Here is a 23,473-nt window from a genome sequence, read left to right on the forward strand (position 1 = left end):
CCCCCCCATGTATGTATCAAAGACTAGTCAGTAAAAAAGAATGGGTCTTCTATCATAATTAAACGAACACAACAATTGTTTTTTTCTTTTAATATATCTTTTATATTTTCGTTAATTTTTGCTCGAATGACTTTCTTTACGTTTCTGAGTTCAGAATTTATAGCTTTGCGAACCCCCGTGTATCAAAAGCTAGGCAGTGAAATTTGGACCTTCTCCATAATAAAACGAAGACCACTTTTATTTTTTAAAATATGTTTTAAAATTTCGATCATTTTTACTCGACTGACTAGCCGGTATATTTTCTATTGGTGTAACAACATGATAGTTATGGTCAGTAAAAACAGCCACACATCCAATAAACATTTGGAAGATATTGCTGAAAAAAACAAAAACAAAACAAGATCATATATTATAACTGTAGGTATAATCACTGCTTAATTAAAATAGCAATTGACACGAAATAAGTATCTATTTTTTCAACTAGTGTTTTGCAAAATTATGAAGTGCCTTTGTATAAAAATGAACTATATTTATAGGGCGGCGGGACGATTTACCCAATACTACCCAATATCACCCAATGCCACCCCAATATCACCACATATTGGGGTGGTATTGGGTAATTATCATCCCACCCCATCAGGACATCGAAGCGATGCCTTTGTATAAACTTCCGTTCATCTCGGTAAACACCATACTCCTCGCAGTGTTTCGTTTGGTGAGAGCTAATCTCACTTAACACTGCTGTAAAGAAAGCAAATTTATGTTCCATAGTCCGATTAACAACCAATAGCTTACTGCGTAACAATATCTCTACGCTATAAACAGAGTTCCAAATTGGAGCAAATATGTTTACATAACGTTAGGTATGACTCACGATTTTATTATGCCCAGTTAACCAGTACATAGCAGAATATTGCAGAAAAACTAATTGCGTGCCAAACGAGGCTATGAATACGGATACAATGTAAACAATACCTTTTGGAGACGAACAATACTTTCACCGTTTTTAATACCTTAAGTTTTAGAGAAGACCCCAGATTAAACGAAGGGCTGTCATATTGTTGTAATTGGGAAAGGTTTGATTGAACGGGAAGAATAGACACATTTCCCCAAAAGCTCATGTATCAGAAGTCAATCGAGCAATGGCCAGAGGGGGATTTCTTGGACCATTGCTTCAGGAATATAGGTAAGCACTAACCTAAATAGTAGGTTTATATTTTTTGGTAAAACTCATTAGAAATTGAGACCAAATAGAATAAATTGAAAGAAATCAAAAGAATGACGTCCTGTTAACAAAGAGTTCCAATGATAATACATATAGTAAAATATCTACTAGTACTTACATATGATAAAAGGAAATAGAAATGCTGTTTGAACTGACATTTGACCTGGTAAATCAGCCACACATCTATACGGTATATCTTTCTCATCCCTGTTTATAAATACTGATAAAATACTCTCAGAATTACCAAAACCTGAAACATTTATAAATACTCTCAGAATTACCAAAACCTGAAACATTTATAAATACTCTCAGAATTACCAAAACCTGAAACATACATAAATATTATGGTGGCTGATAGTGGCCATGTTAAATCTCGCCCTTTTCATAGCGCGACAACACGACATCACGACAGTATTGACGCAATCATACGACACTTAACTCTGTCGTATCATCGTGTTATTTTTATCGTAACGTCGAGATGTCGACTTATTGTCCTAGTCTCTTTCTACAAGTCACAAAAATACAGCTGTACTCATTACATAGATACATATAAATAAGACTCGTCAAAAGAGATAATAGGAAAACGTTGATTCGTTTTCTAAAAAAAAATGAAACATTTTGCGCCCAAAATTGAATTATATTTGGTATTACATTCAAAAAATCTAGAATCATAATAGCAGGACAAAAGTGAGTCAGCTATGTTAATTCCTTGAATAAGAAGTGGTGTCGGTAGGTATCGAACAAGTATGCATTGCCTCGTGTACGACACCCACCAATACTTATAGATTACTGAAGCGATAGTTTAGAAGCGATTTCAGAAGATTTCCAATTTATTTTATTAGAGTGGGAAGGGGATTATATAAAACCTCAAATCAGACCACATAAAATCACCGCATTGGTGTAGCACGCCATCCCAATAAGTGCAGGGGAGGTTTTTTATGAGGTGAAGAAAGCGATTTGCAGCTGTTATTGACCTTATCGCATATTCATCCGTTTGGCATCACTAATGGGATCGGGGCCTAGATGATTAAAAATAGGCCCAGTATTGCCTTCAGCTATGAACACACTCCGAAAGTCCCCTACGCACCCCCCCCCCCTCTTATTTTGTTTAACAAATAATTTCGGAATCAATAAAATGGTAGGTCCCTATCAATGATGTTTGACACGACTGGAAATTAATGTGTCTAAAATTGATTAAACAACATAGGGTAGTAAATATTACATTTTGAATCCGTATCAATGATACATTTAGGGTAGTAAATATTACATTTTGAATCCGTATCAATGATACATTTACTCAAAATGTTCCTTCCAATGGATCACCATTTAACTTGAAAACAAGGGAAGCAGCCGATCGAAGAAAAAAAGATTTTAAAAAACAAGTTTCAATATGATAGTAGTGGTTCGGTCATGCATTTACATCTGTGGGTGTCATCCTTTCTTTGAAAGTAATGATTGTGCCAGATTTGAACAAAGTCCATCTAGATTCGCGGCCTGTAGGTAAAGTGTTGACAGATAAAACGTAAAAAAAAACCCAGACCTATAAAAATATATTTTCTAAAACTATTTTAATTTTGAAATTATATTATTTTCACATGTGCTAAGTGTTTTAGTGAATAGTTATAGAAAGGGTCTTGTAGATTAAGACTATAGCGCATGTGCACTGTGCAGTTTTAAACTTCCGAGACGACAAGTCGACAAGTCGATGATACGACAGTTTCGCTTTTTGTCGTGCCGTCGTATCATCGACTTGTCGTGGCGATAAGTCGATGATACGACGGCACGACAAAATCGGGTCGATGACACGACAAAATCACGCGATCTTACGACAGTTTGTTCTGTCGTAAGATCGCGTGATTTTGTCGTAAGATCGTGTGATTTTGTCGTATCATCGATCTTACGATAAAATCGGGCGATCTTACGACAGAACAAACTGTCGTAAGATCGTCTGATTTTGTCGTATCATCGACCTTATTTTGTCGTGCTGTCGTATCATCGACTTATCGCCACGACAAGTCGACAAGTCGATGATACGACAAAACCAAACTGTCGTATCATCGACTTGTCGACTTGTCGTCTCGGAAGTTTAAAACTGCACATGCGCTATAGTCTTTATCTACAAGACCCTTCTATAAATATTCGCTAAAACACTTAGCACATGTGAAAACAATATAATTTCAAAGTTAAAAGAGTTTAAGAAAATATATTTTTATAGGTCTGGGTTTTTGTTTTTTTTGTTTTTTTTACATTTGATCTGTCAACACTCTACCTACAGGCCGCGAATCTAGATGGAATTTGTTCAAATTTGGCACAATCATTACTTTCAAAGAAAGGATGGCACTCTCGGAGGTAAATGCATGACCGAAGCACTACTGTCACATTGAAACCTGTTTTTTTTTTTTAAAAAATCTGTTTTCTTCGATCGACTGTTTCTCTTGTTTCAAGTTAAATGATGATCTATTGGAAAGAACGTATTGAGTAAATCTACGCTATCACTAAGACGGATTCAATATGTAATATTTCTCATTACTACCTATGTTGTTTAATCAATGCTATACATGTTATTTTTCAGTCGTATCAAACATCATTGATATCATTTTATTGATTCTGAAATTATTTGTAAAACAAAATAAGAGACGTGGGGGGGGGGGGGCGTATGAGGCTTTCATAGTGTGTAATCATCTAGGCCTCGATCCATTGTTTTTGGTGCTTGATATTTTGCGGGGGAGTCGCAGTGTCTAGGCAGGTAAGACGTTGGTTCGGTAACCCGAAAGCTGGGTGTTCTATCCCTTCATTGGACGAGAAAGTTCATCCAGATTTTACGACGAGGTCTTGTCAGTTGTGCTGGACAGAGGGCCTGGCACGTAAAATATCCCTTGGTAGTTGGAATTCGATATAATGGTAGGCCATAGTGCGCTGTCCTGGCAAAATTTCGCTCATAGTATGGCGTATGCCCGTCTTCAATATGACAGTACTGGTTCGGTCATGTATTTACACCCGAGAGTATCATCCTTTCAGAGGATCGCGTGGCTACGTGGGCAAGACGCTGGCTAGCTAGCCTGGAGGTCGGGTGTTCGATCCCACACTGATCAGAAGTGAATATTCGCTAGGCCTCTGATAAGAATGACATCGATGCGACTTAATGAGTCCCCAATATTAACATTATTCCTCCGACAAATTTAATTCTAAAAAAAATTTTTTTATGTATTAGAAAAATAAATAAAGACATTTGAAGTATTTGTAGGTAAAAAATATTTCCTATGTAGCGTAAATGGGTATTAAAATGAGTAAAAGGCATCATTCTACCCGAAGCAGTTACGTCTTATATAAACAATGCACGCGCCATTGGTCCAATGATTGACACCGCGTGACGTGATTGCATGTGTTGAAAACAGTCATCTTTTACAGAGATATTAGACGACTTTTTTCACAGATTGGTTCGATCCCTGCATTGGCCGACAAAATTCCCCCTTGTCAGTGATGCAGGACGGAGGGCCTGACAATGACAACTGTCTAGTCGTTCGGATGGGACGAAACACCGAGGTCCCGTGGACACATTGGCGTGCACGTAAAAGATCCCTTGGCAGTTGGATTTCGATATAAGAGCGGGCCGTAGCGCCGCTTCCCGGGCAATATTCCCTCATAGCACACTGTCTTTGAAAGTAATGATTATGCCAAATTTGAACATCTAGTTCCGCAGTCTGTAGTTATACCAGAGGGTTGACAGATAACACCTTAAAAAAAACAGATCTATGAAAATATATTTTCTAAACCTTTTTTAATTTTGAAATTATATTGTTTTCACGTGTGATAAGTGTTTTAGCGAATAGTTGTAGAAAGGGTCTTGTAGATGAAGACTATGACGCATGTGCAGTTTTAAACTTCCGAGACGACAAGTCGATGATACGACAGTTTGGTTTTGTCGTATCATCGACTTGTCGACTTGTCGTGTCGGAAGTTTGAAACTGCACATGCGCTATAGTCTTAATCTACAAGACCCTTTCTGTAACTACATGTATTCGCTGAAACACTTAGCACACGCGAAAACAATATTATTTCAAAATTAAAAGAGTTTTAGAAATATATTTTTATAGGTCTGGTTTTTTCTTTGGGTTTTTTTACGTTTGATCTGTCAACACTCTACCTATAGGCCGCGAATGTAAACTGACTTTGTTCAAATTTGGCACAATCATTACTTTCAAAGAAAGCATGACACTCTCGAATGTAAATGCATGACCGAATCACTACTGTCATATTGAAATGTGTGTGTTTTTAAATCTTTTTCTTCGATCGCTGCTTTCCTTGTTTCATGTTAAATGATGATCCATTGGAAGGAACATTTTGAGTAAATGTACGTTATCACTGATACGGATTCAATATGTAATAATATTTCTCATGTTTAATCAATTTTTGACATATTATTTTCCAGTTGCATCAAACATCATTGATACCATTTTATTGATTCTGGAATTATTTGTAAAACTAAATAAGAGACGTGGGGGGGGGGGGGGTATGAGGCTTTTAGAGTGTGTTCATAGTTGAAGATATTACTGGGCCTATTTTTACTCATCTAGGCCCCATTCCCATTAGTGGTGTCAAACGGATGCAAGCCTATATGCGATAAGGTCAATAACGGCTGCGAATCGTTTTCTCCACCTCATAAAAAAACTCCTGCATCTATTTGGGTGACGGGGGGGGGGGGGGTATGAGGCTTTTAGAGTGTGTTCATAGTTGAAGATATTACTGGGCCTATTTTTACTCATCTAGGCCTCAATCCCATTAGTGATGTCAATGGGAGAGAGAGAGAGAGAGAGAGAGGGAGGGTTTAACGTCCACTCGACACAAATTAGGTCATTTCGGGACTAACATATGGTTTAATTTTATTTCAATAAATCGTTTGCGCGTAGGGGTCTTTAGCAGTGGGAGGAAACCGGAGGACAAGGAGAAAACCCACGAGGTTTGACAGGCGACCCTACACCTTGTCACGTACAACCGGGGATTCAAAACCACGCCAGTTGACTCAATGACAGGCTGCGAATCGTTTTCTCCACCTCATTCAAAAAAACTCCTGCATAGTTAGCGCGTGCGCGTTGTATCATAAGGTCTGTCGTTGAGTCAACTGGCGTGGTTTCGATTCCCCGGTTGTACATGACAAGGTGTAGGTTAGCCTATCCAACCTCGTGGGTTTTCTCCGGGTCCTCTGGTTTACTCCACTATTGATGCTAGTCGTAACCCGGGTTACCTAACCACGTGACATTGTAAATCTCCTGCCTTCTTTTTTAAGCAGAAATTTCCACATTTGTTCCCCAAGAAGGGTTATATAATACCACAATGGAAGCTAAGCCGTTTGAAACTATAGATGGAGGCGGTAATGTAATGAAGCTAATGAAGATTGGTGACAGATTGCTCAGTAAAGATTTGGCTGGCAAATGGTGTGGTATGTGTGACGTAAAAGCAAGAGTTGATGACGTATTTATAATGGAGTATCTCAAGTCAGGTGAAGTATCTTCTTTTGAATAATTAAAGCAAAAAGCCGAAGTTTCTTTCAAGTTTCTGATTAACTTTGTCTTCAACCAGTGGCATGTTATCGTCATTTTCATTTTTGACATTAATTTATGCCTTTTTTTTGTGCACAGGACATCATTGGGTGTATGAAATTGTGTCTATGCTACGCAGTGGACAAACTGAGCTAATGCCCAGTACCATGGAATCAACTCATATGGAAGCACTGAGCCCAGCAATGGTGGATCAGATGCCATCACCAAGAACTCTGTGTACACATCGCTACCCTGCCGAATTACCACGTAATCTGACAGATTTGAAATGTAAAATAATTCTATTGATAAGAAATCCAAAAGATGTATGCGTTTCTGATTTTAACTTCCTGCGAGAAATAAAAGAATTAGAGTATGAAGGTTCCTTTAGCGACTTCATTTCCTTATTCAAAAGAGGTGATGGTAAGTACATACCGCTATTTTTATATCATGGACCGGCTGTATAGGTAATGGAGCAATTGTGGGTGTTTTGTGTTTTCATGTCACCCCGATCAAAACTCTTCCACTCACTGGATCTTTGCTTCGAGCAACTTTCGTCGACTGCATCTTGTGCTTAGTCTTACAGTTCTCACATAGTTAATCACTAGATAACGTAAAGGCAATTTGTTGAAAATTTTATTCCAATTGATCCACTATGAACCGAAAACTAAGCGAATGGAATTTCTGCCTAGCCTCGGTCATCATTACTAAAGTCTCGATTATCTATTTAATCGTTTAATCGAGAAGGAAAGTTATGCAGTAAATCGGCTCACAATCGACTTAAGAACGCAGGCTAGCGATGCCATCTAGAGTTGATTATGGTCTGGATAAGTTAATTAATGTCTAATTAATAATTTAGATAACATTTCAGGCCTAAAGAAAGACCTGCAATAGACAGATTTAGCTCTTGCATAATGTATGTATAAGTGTCCCGGGAGCCGTATCTTTCTCGAAGGTCAAAGCAAAGTTTCCCTGACAATGCATTAAACCCGAACACTTCAACAATTTCATATCCTCTGTCGGTTAACAAGGGGGTCCCAAGATTACACCGAGCAACATCTCCTGATCCAGGGCTCTGTCCATATCAAACTTGGTTTTTAGATATGTGTGATATGTCCGGATCTTGAGATCACGAGAGCGTTGTATGTTTATCGTATATAGCGCCGATGCTAATAAGCATATAACTATTCTGGAATCAAATGATGAACCTCGAATGTTTAAATGCATTGGGATTAAGACCATTAAAATAAAAAGACAGTTTTTACATCTATGTAATTAATTACATTCAGATTGTTCAAATTTCATAGTCATTTTTCAAATTTTCATCAGTAATACACATGCTCTCTATTATTAAACACATGGTCGACTTCATGCACTGGTTTCTACGGTCGAATGCACGCCGAGCGTGGTATCTGGTCTCCATCTCTAAATTCTATTTTTATTAACAGTGTAATTTTAAAGGCCCTATCTTGCAACTAATGTCTTGCCGCGAGAGAGAGAGAGAGAGAGAGAGAGAGGGATGGGGTTTAACGTCCATTCGACACAAACTAGGTCATTTCGGGACTAACATATAGTTTAATTTTATTTCAATAATTCGCTTGCGCATAGGGGGTCTTTAGCAGTGGGAGGAAACCGGAGGACCCGGAGAAAACCCACGAGTTTGGACAGGCGACCCTACTCCTTGTCACGTACAACCGGGGATTCGAAACCACGCCAGTCGACTCAATGAGAGACTTTATGATACAGCGCGCGCACGCTAACCATTCAGCCATCCGCCCCCCCCACCCAAGATGCCGTGATGTAAATTGAAATGACCCAATGAACTTATTTTCTAATCTTTTTGTGGATGAACATATATGGCGCTTTTTATTAATTGTACATTGGGGAAAGAATGAAATATCGCCAAGGCGGAGCGGTTTCAGAACACGTCGTTTTGAGGCGTCTCTCGTCTTTTCGATAAATCACGTCCGATTTTATCAATATACCAATTATGTCTAAAAGAGATGATCGGGGAGGGTATGCACGAAAAAAAAAACAACCAAGTACTCTCTCGCGAACAAGAAACATGAAATCTGTGGTTGTTAGGGATCAAGGTTGGTTGGTTGTAATGAGATCTATTTGCTGGCATACGGGCAAATGTCATTTGATTTTTTCTGTTGCTTCGTAACTCCTGGTGGGCGTAATTTCAATCATCTTGCTTGGTTTATTTGCTACTGACATCGTGGTAAAACATTCACTCCCGGTCGATCACGATAACGCAACAAACATATCGTTTGTCATCAATTATTCTCTGTAAGCATCGATTCTAAAACCATCATAACTACACGATGACCCAACCGTTCTTGTATGTTTGTCAATTTATTTTATAGTCTTCTTGAACTCGTGGGATAGCCATTTTCTTGATTGGAAGAAGTTTAAATGTGAAAATCCAAACTACCCCATACATACAGTTAGGTATGAAGACTTGAAAACGGTAAGTGTTCGCCAGTTTCGTATCAATTCTTTTCTTAGAAATGACACTTTAAAAAGGCCCATTACCATAATACACATACTAGGCCATCGGAACCCCAATAATTTGCAAATATGTGTTTATTAGTGTAGGGGATCACGTGGCTAAGTGGGTAAGATGCTGGCTCGCTAGCCTGGGAGTCGGGTGTTCGATCCCTGCATTGGCCCAGATTTTCCGGCGTGGTTTCCCCTTGTCAGTGATGCAGGACGGAGGGCCTGAAAGGACAGCTGTCTAGTTCTTCGGATGAGACGAAAGACCGAGGTCCCGTGTATATATTGGAATGCACGTAAAAGATCCCCTGGCAGTTGGAATTCGATATAAGAGTAGGCGATAGTGCCGCTGCCCGGGCAAAATTTCCCTCATAGCACACTGTATGGCGTATACCCACCTTCATTAGCCCAGTATAGGAGCAGAACAGCAGGACGTTAAGCCCCATTTCATTTCATTTCATTTCAGTTTATTAGTGTAAGAATTGGCCCGGGAACGCCATTTAGGGTTCACTACGCGGTAAATTTGGACCTATACGAGCATTTCGCAACAATAAAAAAAGCTGTGACGAATAATCTGATATATTAGGACTTCTTCTTTCTTTCAGAGACCAGTTGATGAGATTAAAAAGATGGCTGATTTTCTGGATATTAAATGTCCAGAAAAGATGTGTCAAGACATTGCCATGGCAACTGAATTTTCTAAAATGAAACAACAGAAGGAATCGCTTACCCACCGGTTTATATCTACATATAAAAGTGGGAAAGAAGTAATGTATAGAAAAGGTAAATACGACAAAACAGAGAGAGAGAGAGAGAGAGAGAGAGAGAGAGTTTAACGTCCACTCGACTCAAACTAGGTCATGTCCGAACTAACATATGGTTCAGTTGATTAAATGGCACCCGCTGATCATCCGGCCACCCAACTCCCCACATAACTTAGCAGCCTAGTAATTCTAATAGTTAACACGGAAAGAAATGTAATTTAATATAGTTTCCCCGAGCCAAACGGGGTACCGAGTCAAACCGGGTACCAAACAGGACAGTGGTAAAAAAAAAGAAGCTTGGGGTTTTATATATATACATGTATAACACCAATGGTTAGAGTCCCCGCGCCAATTCCAAAATAAATAAACGGAATATATTATTTAATTACACATTTATCTTTTTGTGAAGAATCGCGAAATCAAACTGATTATCTAACTTAGTCAAGGTATTGATGTAGTCAGCCTATATAAACCAAGTTATAATCTTTTATGTTTATTTCAGGGAAAATTGGAGACTGGAAAAATAATTTTTCATCTACAGAATCAGAATCCTTTGATGCTTATTATCGTGGTATATTAGATCCTCTTGATCATATATATCTCACAGATAAACCTTCACCTGAACAATCAAACTAAACTTGTGGTATATTTGACCACCTTGATCAACTGAACAATCAAACTAAACTCGTGGTTTATTAGATCACCTTGATCATATATATCTTACAGATAAACCTTCACCTGAACAATCAAACTAAACTTGTGGTATATTTGACCACCTTGATCAACTGAACAATCAAACTAAACTCGTGGTTTATTTGACCACCTTGATCCACTGAACAATCAAACTAAACTTGTGGTATATTAGATCATCTTGATCAACTGAACAATCCAACTAAACTATGAAAATTATCAATATTGTTAGAACAACATCTATGAAATTATCTGTACGGATAAATTGAAAGTTAACATTAAATCGTGTATGTAATTAGCTATTGGATAATAAAATCAAATTATAAATTTATAGGCATATTAGATTTTAATTAATCATTTATTTATTCATATTATACAGTCCAGATTCTATGTGAATTTATTTGTATTTTTGTAAAATTAGACACAAATAATAATAGTATGTTTTGATGAATCATCGATCAGACTGATGGTCGAGTGTAAGAGACAACCCTGATCTCTGGTGGTGATTTGGTATAGATATTTATATTGATATGATTTAAACCAAAGGACAATATTGGTGTCAGTCATTATCACGTGTGCTAGAACTCGTTAAACACTTTCCAAATATACTTTTAACACAGAGATCATTGCTACGATAGATGCGTAATCAAGGTTTCTGTAAAAGGAAGTGACGAATACAAAAGGATAACACGAGTTATCCTTCTATATAACTGACTGAATGACGAGTGATAACAACTTTTGGTCTTCGAAGGAATTATTAGTGAGCAGAAATTTGCGTTCGAGGGACGGCCATTTTGTCCGGCAGTTTTGGTCCGATTTTCACAAATTTCGAACTCAGTCATTAAGGTGTAACGGTGATATATTCAAACGGTTTTTTAAATCGGAATAAAATTGTGACCTCCATAGGGTCCGCAAGCTAAAAAACGTGATTTTTTACAATCAGGGGCCATAATTCAGGAAGTCACGGTCCGATATGCGCGAATATCGATAGGAACCGAGATCTTTAGGTTATAAACTTACATTTCAAATTTCAACAAAATCAGATAAAAATTGTGACCTCTATAGGGTCCACAAGCTAAAAACGTGATTTTTCGTACAATCAGGGGCCATAACCCATGAAGTTACGGTCCCATACATGCCAATATCAAAATGAACCAAGATATTAGGGGGATAAACCTATATTTCAAGTTTTGTTGAAATCGGATAAAAATTGTGACCTATAGAGTGCATCCACAAACAATTGTGGACGGACGGGTGGACACATGAAAATTTGGGCGTATAAAAAGAAGTACAACTCTCGTGATTACAATCCTGTGCAACAAAAAAATTTGAATATCGGTAGGGTTAATCCTCTCATGTCTCATGCTTCACACCACATTTGAGGACAATCCGTCCAAGACTGAAATGTAGGCCCATAGAAATGTCCTGCTGCACTACTTTTTCGATTTTTAGCATCTCTGAGAATGTGTATTTCATTATTCTTTGCTTTGTTTGTGGATGTTGTTGTTCTCTTTAAAACCGCCAAGTAATTATAGATTTGAGGAGTTTTTCAGAAAACGAAATCAAATGGGGTTTAACGTCCTACTGTTCTGATCCGACTGGGCCAATGAATCCCAACTGCCAAGGGATCATTTACGTGCACGCCGATGTGTACATGGGACCTCGTTTTTTCATCCAACCACAGGAGTCTGACCTTCTATCCGCATATATATGCATACACCATGTCCAACCAGCCATGCGCTGACGTCACACAAAATCAATCCGCGGTAAGTGGACCATTGAAACAAGTGCCAAAGATATTTTTAGTTTTTCTCTCCCTTTCCATTTTCCCCCTTTTGCATAGTGATTTTTGTTGACTTTTGGGTGTAGAATCGAAGAAGGGGGTTTGCATATACATTTTCTGCCAGGTATTGGTGAATATTCATCATTATGAGGCGGAAGTATACAAGACTTCAGAAGTTGGTTAGCTTTTTGTGTGACGTCAGCGCAAGGCGGCCGTGACAAAATGGAAACGGACGAAAGTAATGTAAATATTGGAAACAAGTGGCTATTATATCGTTTTGTGGGAGTATTTATGCAAATGAAAACGACTAGATTGAAGAAAAAACATATCTGAGTGAATTGAAAGAAGTTTGGTTGCCTGACATTATGAATTGTTGAAAAAAAACGAGCCGAAGCGAGAGCACTAAAATCGAGTCTTCAACAGGCATTGCATTCCTGTTCTTTTTTTATTGTATATTGTCTGGTTGGACATGGTGTATGCATATATATATATATATACGGATAGAAGGTCAGTCTCCTCTGATCCAACCGACCGACTATACGCTGTCTCTTTCCAGACCGTCTGTCCTGCAGAGGCGGACCACGCCGGAAAGTCTCATGAACTTTCTCGGCCAACGCAGGGATCAAATACGGATCCTCCATGTTATCGAGTCACCGTCTTGCCCAATGACCCGACACCGACTGATTTTCAATCATTGTATTTTAGAACTATGGGGGTTTGTATAAGATTAGGGGGTTGGATGGCTGAATGGTTAGCACGTGCGCGCTGTATCATAATGTCTGTCATTGAGTCAACTGGCGTGGTTTCGAATCCCCGGTTGTACGTGACAAGGAGTAGGGTCGCCTGTCCAACCTCGTGGGTTTTCTCCGGGTCCTCCGGTTTCCTCCCACTGTTAAAGACCCCTACGCGCAAGCGAATTGTTGAAATAAAATTAAACCATGTGTTAGTCCCGAAATGACCTGGTTTGTGTCGAGTGGACGTTAAACCCCATTTCTCTCTCTCTCTCTTGTAAGATTAAAAAAATTTGCATAATGCCGATAATACCGCATGTTTCAACTCAATGCAAATACTGACCGTGATCTGATTAAGCCACGTCATATCCGATCTCGTTTCTTTTTTTTTATAGTTCAAAATGTCGTTTTACTTGTCTTTACAACACTAGGATCTAGAAGAGTTGTTATATAACCCGCGTTCTGGTTGAAGTGAGGGATTAGCCAATGAAACGGTCTGTTACGGCGAGATATTGGCGTGCGCTGCACGGAACTGTGGGTATTATGAACAAAAAGAAACGTCAACGCTGATTGATTAATCAATGTCTGACGTCATAGGTTCAAAAGCCGCTCGTACAACCACTGACCGTGGTTTGTTTAAATCGATTAGCAAGAAAACTAATGAAGACTAATTACCGTTCCTATCCGTAACTGTCTTGTGTGTTTTGGGTGGAAATAAAGCAATCTTTCTAGCACCTTTATACCATCTAAGATCTGCTGGAGGTCGACTGTGCGTAGAACGACATATTAAAGCTACAGGCTGGTTGTTGGGATATGGTGGTTGAACATCTGAGGTTAAAGATAAGTCTTCCATTGGTACTGTCAATAAAATAGCAATTCGAGTTTAGTCTCGACTTAGGTTTTATCATAGGATGTTTAAACTAAACCCCTTGCCAACAGTGTCATATCAACTTCCAATCCGAAGCCAATAGCAATTCGAGTTTAGTCTCGACTTCAATAAGATAATAAATAGCCTGCCTTTCACCACGGAGACGGACAAGACGGTGTTTTATATTATACTTTAAACACGCTTTCAATAGTTTCATAGTAAATTCCAATAGTACAGACGAGTTCTTCCAGTCCGAACCTAATCACAATTTAAAGGAGCGAAGTCGCTAATATTTGGGACCTAGAAATTGACACAAATGGGTCGCAACGCATACAATAATGTAATATGAATGTATATAAATTGATTTACATTCATTCGTTTCTTTTTTACTGTAATTTCTAATAGTTAGGTTCGGCGACATACGCCAGTATTCTCAATCGAATTTCAATCTCTAGCTTCTGGTTATTCCAGTCTACGCCGATAGTATTCATTGGGCATGCTCTCCAGATAAGAATATAAGCGTCACCGTTTGACATGACTTGTGGAATATGCCTAGCCTCGTTTTTCGAGTCCCTAATTACAAATAGCACGGAAACGCATTATGGTACACGATTCGTGTACCAATTGTAAAATGTTTATTATGTCTTAACTATTGGATATCAGAAGGCCAACTTTTCCCGGTAAGATCACAACATCAATGTTGATTTAAACCGACAAATAAATCGTGTTTTCAATGTCGAAGATTTTGGATGATATTGAGTTAGAGACTTCGCTACTTTAAGTTTAGCCGATAACAAAAATAGCTTGGTTTTATTTTAGCAAGGGTTGTTCAGTATTATTATCAATCTAATTAAAATACAGATCTATATTTCGTTTCGTTTTTTAAATACCTTCAATAGCCTTTACAAGGAAAATGAAATTTTGAACTATAAAAACCGAAACGAATGGAATCTGTGTTTCAAATAGATTGATATTATTATACGTTGTCGAACAAATTAAAAAAAAAATTATATATGTCAGTTACCTGATACATATAAAGACATGTTGTATTTTTCTTGTTGATTTTCACACTGATAAAAACCCTCATCACGTAGTTGTACATCTCTTATTAACAGATTATTATCAATATTAGTACTATATTTACTCATATTAGTTGTTTTACTTTTATAACTTAATAACTGATACTGTTCTTCCGGATATATCTAAATTAAAAAGAATGTAAAAAAAAATAACAATGTTAAAGGTCGAAAGTATCAACCCTTAAGAATAATTTAATATAATCTATCAAAATTAATAATTAATGATAGCTTTGTATGCCTGTATGAAAGTATTCCATAATATTATGGGTATTAATTAATTTTTAACTAGCTTAAAATTCAACAAGCGTGTGTTCATTGTGAACACAGAAATCATCTACTTCATACTTCGAGAATAGATCTCTGCCCTAAATGGCCACCATATCCAAAAATTCAACAGGCACCTGTCCAGGGGGCGCTTTGGCCTAACTCCAGTCTAGTCTTATATATCCACTTAAATGAACCGGTATTGTCTCGGAGTTTGTGATTTTATCACATTCGCTGGTAATCCCCCAGACCGCACGCCAAACTTGACGTTGTTTGCTCCCGGATCCCCGTTACTTAAATTCCTGGACATGTCTCTGATTAACCGCATACTATTAAAATTAGGAGAAATAGAAATAGGTAACTTTGAATATCTTCAGAAAATTGGAATCCATAGCAACCAACAAGTAGCAACCAACAAGTAAAATAAAAACAGAAAATTACCTTCTCCCATAAAATAAGTTGTTCGCTGTCTGTAGGAATGATGCTACAATTAAGAGTGACGTCATTTCCTATTAAAACGGATGCGTTATTATATAGTTCATAACCGTTAACCAAACCTGTAAAAGATTTACAATTAAACAGGCATTATGCAAGAGCTATATCTGCCTATTTCAGGTCTTTATTTAACCCTGAAATATTATATTAACTATTAATTAAACATGCATTATGCAAGAGCTAAATCTGATTATTGCAAGTCTTAATTTAGGCTTCAGATGTTATAGAAATTATAAATTAGATCTTTATTTAAACAACAAGACCAAAATCAACTCTGTAGACCCACGGATGGCTCGGCTACAGCTCGGATTTAAATAGGATTTCACTAATTGATTAAATCAAATAAGGGGTAACCTGATGAAAATACGTCAGTTAGATCGAGGCTAAATGATAGAGTGTACTTAGCGAGACCGCTGTAAAGCGTTTCCGTATGCCATTGAAAACTTTACTTGATAATCGAGATATGTAGGTGGAGTTAACGCCTGTCAATCAAACGATCGGCGAAGGTGAAGACACATTTCGCTACCATTTTTAGTCAAATATTACAACGATGATAACTATGTTCAGAATAAAGTAATTTGACTGAATTTTTCAATATATTATTCTTTCATCATCTACTTTTGAACTGTTATAGCAAGAATGGCCAACTCTCTATAAAAATCTCCCATAATGTATCTTTAAACATTTATTAATATGACAAGACCATAATCAACTCTCGATGCCATCGAATATCTCCGATATTAAGTAGATTAGTACGGTTCGACCATATTTTGATTTAATTTAAAAATGGAGAAACGAGGCTTAGCTCCGAACAACCAGTACGTTGGTTAAATAAATGCACACGTCTTGTCAAACTTTCAAAGGCTAATAGGGTCTTTAGCAGTGAGAGGAAACCGGAGAACCCGGAGGAAACCCACGAGGTTGGACAGGCGACTCTACTCCTTGTCACGTACAACCGGGGAATCGAAACCATACCAGTTGACACAAAGACAGACTTGTGATACAGCGCGCACGCGCAAACCATTCGGCATCCAACCCCGCTTTTAATAAGGAATTGTTCTATCGCCAGCCATAAAACTGCGATGAAATATCAAACACTGTACAGCAAAAATTACGATATCCTGACCGATAATAGTAATACCACAATTCTTTTTTTAAAAGTTCTATCGTTCTGAAAATTTGAATCCCACAGCGTTTGTGGACATAGTCTGGTTCTTGGGTTGCGAAATATTTCCTCAGCACTATGGTCGGGGTTCTTTGAAACTGTAACATGATATTTCCAACATAATCCAACAGTTTTGAGATCTTCTACATTACGATCCTTGTTCAAGGGATGGAAAGAACGAAACTTCACAAACATGAATAACTCAATGTCTCCTTCGCATCCAGATTCTCTTTTGGTGGTTTTAGAATAGAACAAATCCTTACCCATTAGAGATAGTATTATTATCACAGGTTGATAAATAGGTGCCATTTTCTTTCTTCTTTCTTTAAAATGAATATGTTCTTGAATCAAATTTCAATACTATTATCCATAACCACACCTTCAATTGCCATATTAAAATATCACGAATCTCTCCACACAGGTAAGGGATTTAGTTACAATCGTGACTAACTTCTAATTCAAATTACAGGGTGAAAGGTGAAACGCAAAATACCCGCATGAGTTCATTCCACAAGAATGATACCTAATATTTGTTCTCGATAAGAAACCAAATGATAAGTCAATATTAATATATTTATTCTATCTCTTTATCCTTTCGTGTACAATCTTATTATAATAGATAATATATCTAATTAGTAACGACACGAAATAAATTAAACCAAATAAAACCCTTCATATTTGTAATAAATATTTGTATAATTCATCCGATTGAAGAGTTGGCGGGGGCCAGGGCCGTATTTAGCGGCGGAGGTGCAGGGGGTACATTTCACCCTCAAAAAAATAAGCCGCCCCGAGAATTTGCGCCCCCCCCCCATCCCCCAAAAAATATATATTTGACAATCTTTCAATTATAAAATAATACACTTGATTATGATCACACAGTGATACTCTTAAGGCACTCATCAGTCGATCGGTTTTAAGGGCGCCCACACGCCAATGGGTTCGTTTGCCCTGATCGAAACTTTCTTATATCACATACATGGAGGCTATGGCGCCCCACCACTCTGCTGCACCCCCACTTTTAAAATCCTACATACGGCCCTGGCGGGGGCACGGGTTAGTGTGTCCGAATTTCTCTATCTTGCCCGAATAACGAAATAAAATGGGGTTTAACGTCCTACTATTCTGCTTCGACTAGGCTAATGAGTACGGGCATGCGCCATACAGTGTGCGATGGGGGAAATTTTGCCCGGACAGTGGCGCTATGGCCTATTCTTATTTCGAAAACCTGTCGAGGATTCTTTTACGTGCACGCCAATGTGTACAAAAGACCGTTGGATTTTAGTCTCATCCGAGCGACTATACGTTGCCCCTTGGCGGGTATTATTAACCCCCAAATATTTAGACGACCATACATCTGGGCAAGGTGGACAATCATGCAACTTCCATCTTTTCCATTTCACTTCCATTTCAATACCCGTCCGTTCGCTGTTGGTGAAAATATTCTATATGACCTATATTTACAAACAGATATTCATTTACTTATATATATGGTCAACCTGGGAATTAATCCAATTATAAATACACGTATTGATTAATCGGGCTAATTAATTAGGGATGTTACTATTTCGTTTATCCTATGTGTAAATAAAATGTCTCTTATTCTGGCAAGATTCCCGGGTAACTGTCTATTAATCGCAATAGATAATTCTTCTGTTTTGACAACAGAATTTCGTTCCTCTATAAAAAGATAGGGTTTATTCCACATTCCTTCAGAGACGGACTAGAATCAGAAGAAGGGTAACAGGGTTGTAGTATAATTTTATAAAATAACAATGAAGACCATCGGTGTTGTTATTATTTGTTGCTGGACTCTCTTTCAAGGTAAATACAAATATAGATTTTTAATTTTATACATTTTATTATTTTTTTCCATTTCCCAAACCCTGATTTACAATACTCAGTCATGAAGACTTCACAACAATAGTATCTGAAGGTCATTGCCAAGTATACAAAAAATTGATTATCCGTCCCCTTCAAATCTTTGTTTGTGTAATGATTATATGGCGGTCTTCATGAAAGAAGTTTTATTTCCTAAACATGAACAAGGTTATTACTTTTGTTACAGCTAGAACATCATCAGCAACATTGATCACCTTAGCACCAGCCAACGCGTCTGCTGCAGTAGGAACAGACGCCATTCTTGGATGCATGGTATCTAATAAAGGAACGGATAAAGTTAAATGGCGAAAGGTAGGGTTAGGGTTGGGTTAGGTGTTGGGTTAGGTTAGGGGTTGGGTTAGGGTTGGTTAGGGTTAGATGTAATTCTCACAAATAAAACCAAAACAACCAGTTGGTGTAATATACAATTAAACTTTGTTATCTCGAAGTCTGTTATTTCGAAGGTCTGCTGCATTACGGCGGGGTCAGCTCCCGGTTCCAGCCATTTCTTGATTTAAATTGGCAACAAATCACAAACTGTAATATATTAATTAAGCTGATGACATGATCTCGAAAACCAAACGATGGGCTACTTATGTAAAGCGAGCATCCTAATAGGCTATTATATGTTACGAATAGGACAACGCCTATATCTCAGCAAGGGATGGACAGGACGGTATCAAATGAAATAACGTAATCAAAATTTATCATTATTTTTATACCGATTCGACGAAAATCATCATGCAAGCTGTCTCTTTATAAAAATCTTGCTTACTTTTAAATGGCGAACCGTTTGATTATGGTCTTGCTTTGTTAATAAATGTCTAATCAATAATTTAGATAACATTTCAAGCCAAAAGAAAGATCTGCAATAGACAGATTTAGCTCTTGCATAGTGTATGTTTAAATTTGTTCATTGGTATAAATATTGTATATTTTCAGGCAGGAGATACGGAAACGTTAACGGCTGATGCTGTCAGCGTGAAGAGTAACAGATACAAAGTTAGTGGCGCCAATAACAATTATAATCTAACCATAACAAGTATAACAGTACAGGATGAAGGTGAATACATCTGTGAAGCAGGAGATACCGGAAGTGGACCTACCATATCTAAATCAGGCTTTCTGATTGCTGTTGGTAGGTTTTACACTATGCTTATTGGACTTGATATATTTTATAAACAATTCAAATGGATCATCTTGGTTCGGAAACTTTTCAACCAGTTACACTTGTTCAGTTGAAGCATAGTGAGTAATGTAACTCTCAAAATAGTATTATTCAGCATTGAAGCGTGGCTGATTCTAACAATGGAGACTCCTAGAACTTGAATTTTGTATTCCCGTTTTCAAAGCGATAATTTAGGGCAATAGGATATCACAACCAGATATTTTAACCAAATATACTTTTACCAAGAACTTGTTTTATAATTTTAAAGAATACTCTTGATTTTCTTTTTACAGCCTTACCAACTAACATCAGTGCCTATTGGAGTACCCTGCCTATACCTGGTACCACAGCCAATCTAACATGTCGTGCTACTTATGGTCGTCCACCTCCTAGGTTAACATGGTTTAAAGATGAAATCCCATACAATGTGTATGCATATACCTCTAGTAATGTTAATGCAATGGGTAAGTCTACGTCAAGTCTAGTAATCTGGAGCCTGTTTCACAAAAAATTATAAGATTTAAGTTAAAAATTTACTCAAAATTCTTGGCCTTATTTTAACAAAAATATAGCCCTTATAAAACTTTTGTTGTTTGAATATCAAATACATTTGTGTTACTGGATCAAAGATATTTCTCATAAACAGCGATTGAAAGTTGAATAAATTCCTAACTTAAGTCTGAGAATGCTTTGTGAAACCGGGGCCTGATTCTTATAATATACATATATTAATGTAAATGCTTTGGCCAAGTCTACGAATCTTTGAGATCTAGGAATAACATGGGGGGAAAATCCATGCTTTAAAACTACGAAAGTAAATATACATTAGTCTGAATGGTTTATATATATTAATCTAGTAATGTTAACGCTTTGAGTAAGTAAATCTAGTAATGTTAATATTCCGAGTAGGTAATCTATTAATGTTAATACTTTAAGTAGGTAAATCTAGTAATATTAATACTTCGAGTAAGTATATATAATAATATTAATACTTTGAGTAAGTATATCTAGTAATATTAATACTTCGAGTAAGTATATCTAGTAATATTAATACTTTGAGTAAGTATATCTAGTAATGTTAATACTGTGAGTATATCTAGTATATTAATACTGTGAGTAAGTATATCTAGTAATGTTAATACTGTGAGTATATCTAGTATATTAATACTGTGAGTATATCTAGTAATGTTAATACTTTGAGTAGGTAAATCTAGTAATATTAATATTAGTAATATTAATATTGTAAGTAAATCTAGTAATGTTAGTACAGTGAGTAAATAAATCCAGTAATGTTAATACTTTAAATCTAGTAATGCTACGCTTAAGTCTAAACTTATATGTCTAGTTCCACAAAATAAGCACAAGCGAATTATTTGGTAAATACAGACCATATGTTAATCCAGAAGTAACCTATTGATGAACCTTAAACTCTATTCTCCTTTGTAGGATATGGGGAGCCACGGTGGCTAAGTGGGTAAGCCGTTGACTCGCTAGCCTGCAAGTCGGGTGTTCGATCCCTGCATTGGACAAGAATGTTCATCGGTATTTTCCGACGTGGTTTCGCCTTGTCAGTTGTGCAGGAAGTAGAGCCTGACAAGGACAGCTGTCTAGTCGTTCGGATGGGACAAAAACCGAGGTCCCGTGTATACATTGACGTGTACGTTAAATATCCCTTGGCAGTTGAAATTCGATATGAGTAGGCCGTAGTTCCGTTGCGCGGTCAAAATTTCCCTTATAGCACACTGTATGGCGTATGCCCATCTTCATTATCCCGGTCGGAGCAGAACAGTAGGACGTTAAACCACATTTCATTTCATTTTGTAGGATATGGAGATGCGGTAAGCACCCTACCAATACCTCTGGCTAACACTGACGAAGGCAAGAGATTTAGATGCCAGGCTGATTATGATGGATGGACACGTGCAGTGGATTTTACAATAACAACACATCTAACATGTAAGTTCCATTTAAAGTAGCTCATCTTCATTAGCCAAGTAGGAGCGGAACAGTAGGAAGTTAAAGTGGCTAAGTCTCCCACTCATCCAAAGTCTTCGACAATGACAACACGAATTATTTGTCAATTTAAATCAATATTGATGCTGTGATCTTACCGGGAAAATGTGGGCTTCTGGTATCCAATTTTTAAGACAAAAATAAACATTTTACCATTGGTACACGAATCGTTATCATAATGCGTTTCAGTGCCATTTGTAACAAGGGACTCGAAGAACGAGGCTAGACATATTCCATAAGTCATGTCAAACGGTGGCGATATTTTCTTATCTGGAGAGCATGCGCAATAAATATCGTCGGTGTAGACTGGAATAACCAGACGCTAGAAATTACATTATTATATGCGTTGCGACCCATTTGTGTCAATTTCTACGTCCCAAATATTAGCGATTTGACTTCTTTAAATCAAATTTTACTGATGTTCGAATAAAATGTTGTCATCTTGTTTTAGGATTAGAACACCAAATCCTCGGCAGTAATTTTATTTTGGAAAATAATTTAAATCATACTTAAAATAAAGGACCCTGTTCATTTTGAATGAATGATTCGGGTTGATGTTGCACGTATACAAATTTTGAATGAATGAATGATTCGGGATACAAATTTTGAATGAATGAATGATTCGGGTCGATATTGCACGTATACACATTTTGAATGAATGAATGATTCGGGTTGATGTTGCACGTATACAAATTTTGAATGAATGAATGATTCGGGTCGATATTGCACGTATACACATTTTGAATGAATGAATGATTCGGGTTGATGTTGCACGTATACAAATTTTGAATGAAATAACGATTAAGACTGTGCCATTTTTTTATATCAAATTTGTACGTTTTGTAACTATTCCATACAGACCTCACACTAGCTTTCATTTTTTTCCCGCTAAAATGGATGAAGGTTTTTATATAAAAACGTTATCGCCAAAAATTTTGCCAAAATCAAATTTTAATCGCCACTTTCATATTTTTATCGCAAATTGCGACTTTTGCGACGGACAGCTTGAGTCCTGATTTTCAGACTAATGTTTGAATTAAGATTTCAGTATGATTTTGTTTTGTATCTGATTATAATTATGATATTTGTTTATATTTTTCAGCTGATGTCGGCCTTGTACAGATTTGTCTTGTAACTTTGGTTCTGCCAGTACTGACACTTCTCTCTTAAAATCATAAATCACAATCTAAACAAATTCCTATACTCTGTTAGATATTATTAATTAATTTTTAAATTGCCTTGTGTTGCGACATGTAATTTATCACTCTGGGGTTTTTCTTTCGCAACAATTTAGTACATAAATTCTTGTTTCGT

General features: G+C 37.2%; 1 protein-coding gene and 2 long non-coding RNA genes across 3 annotated transcripts; 2 read left to right on the forward strand and 1 right to left on the reverse strand.

Moving 5' to 3' along the window:
* Positions 1-104: 104 nt before the first annotated feature.
* LOC126819455 (uncharacterized) lies at positions 105-15,987 on the reverse strand. Its single transcript, XR_007679629.1, has 5 exons — positions 15,879-15,987; positions 15,119-15,296; positions 13,902-14,084; positions 1,344-1,475; positions 105-376 (listed from the first exon to the last, which is right to left on the reverse strand). It is a non-coding gene; the product is annotated as an uncharacterized LOC126819455 (long non-coding RNA).
* On the forward strand, positions 6,606-9,232 carry LOC126819461 (uncharacterized). The gene is made up of 3 exons (XR_007679635.2): positions 6,606-6,722; positions 6,862-7,182; positions 9,129-9,232. It is a non-coding gene; the product is annotated as an uncharacterized LOC126819461 (long non-coding RNA).
* A 3,150-nt stretch (positions 15,988-19,137) lies between the features above and the next one.
* LOC126818069 (cell adhesion molecule 2-like) lies at positions 19,138-22,122 on the forward strand. The gene is made up of 4 exons (XM_050545247.1): positions 19,138-19,290; positions 19,921-20,041; positions 20,440-20,610; positions 21,971-22,122. The coding sequence occupies exons 1-4, from the start codon at positions 19,138-19,140 to the stop codon at positions 22,120-22,122; spliced, it is 597 nt and encodes a 198-aa protein (XP_050401204.1).
* The last annotated feature ends 1,351 nt before the right edge of the window (positions 22,123-23,473 follow it).

Source organism: Patella vulgata, chromosome 4 (genome assembly GCF_932274485.2).
Source record: "Patella vulgata chromosome 4, xgPatVulg1.2, whole genome shotgun sequence".
Lineage (NCBI taxonomy): Eukaryota > Metazoa > Mollusca > Gastropoda > Patellidae > Patella > Patella vulgata.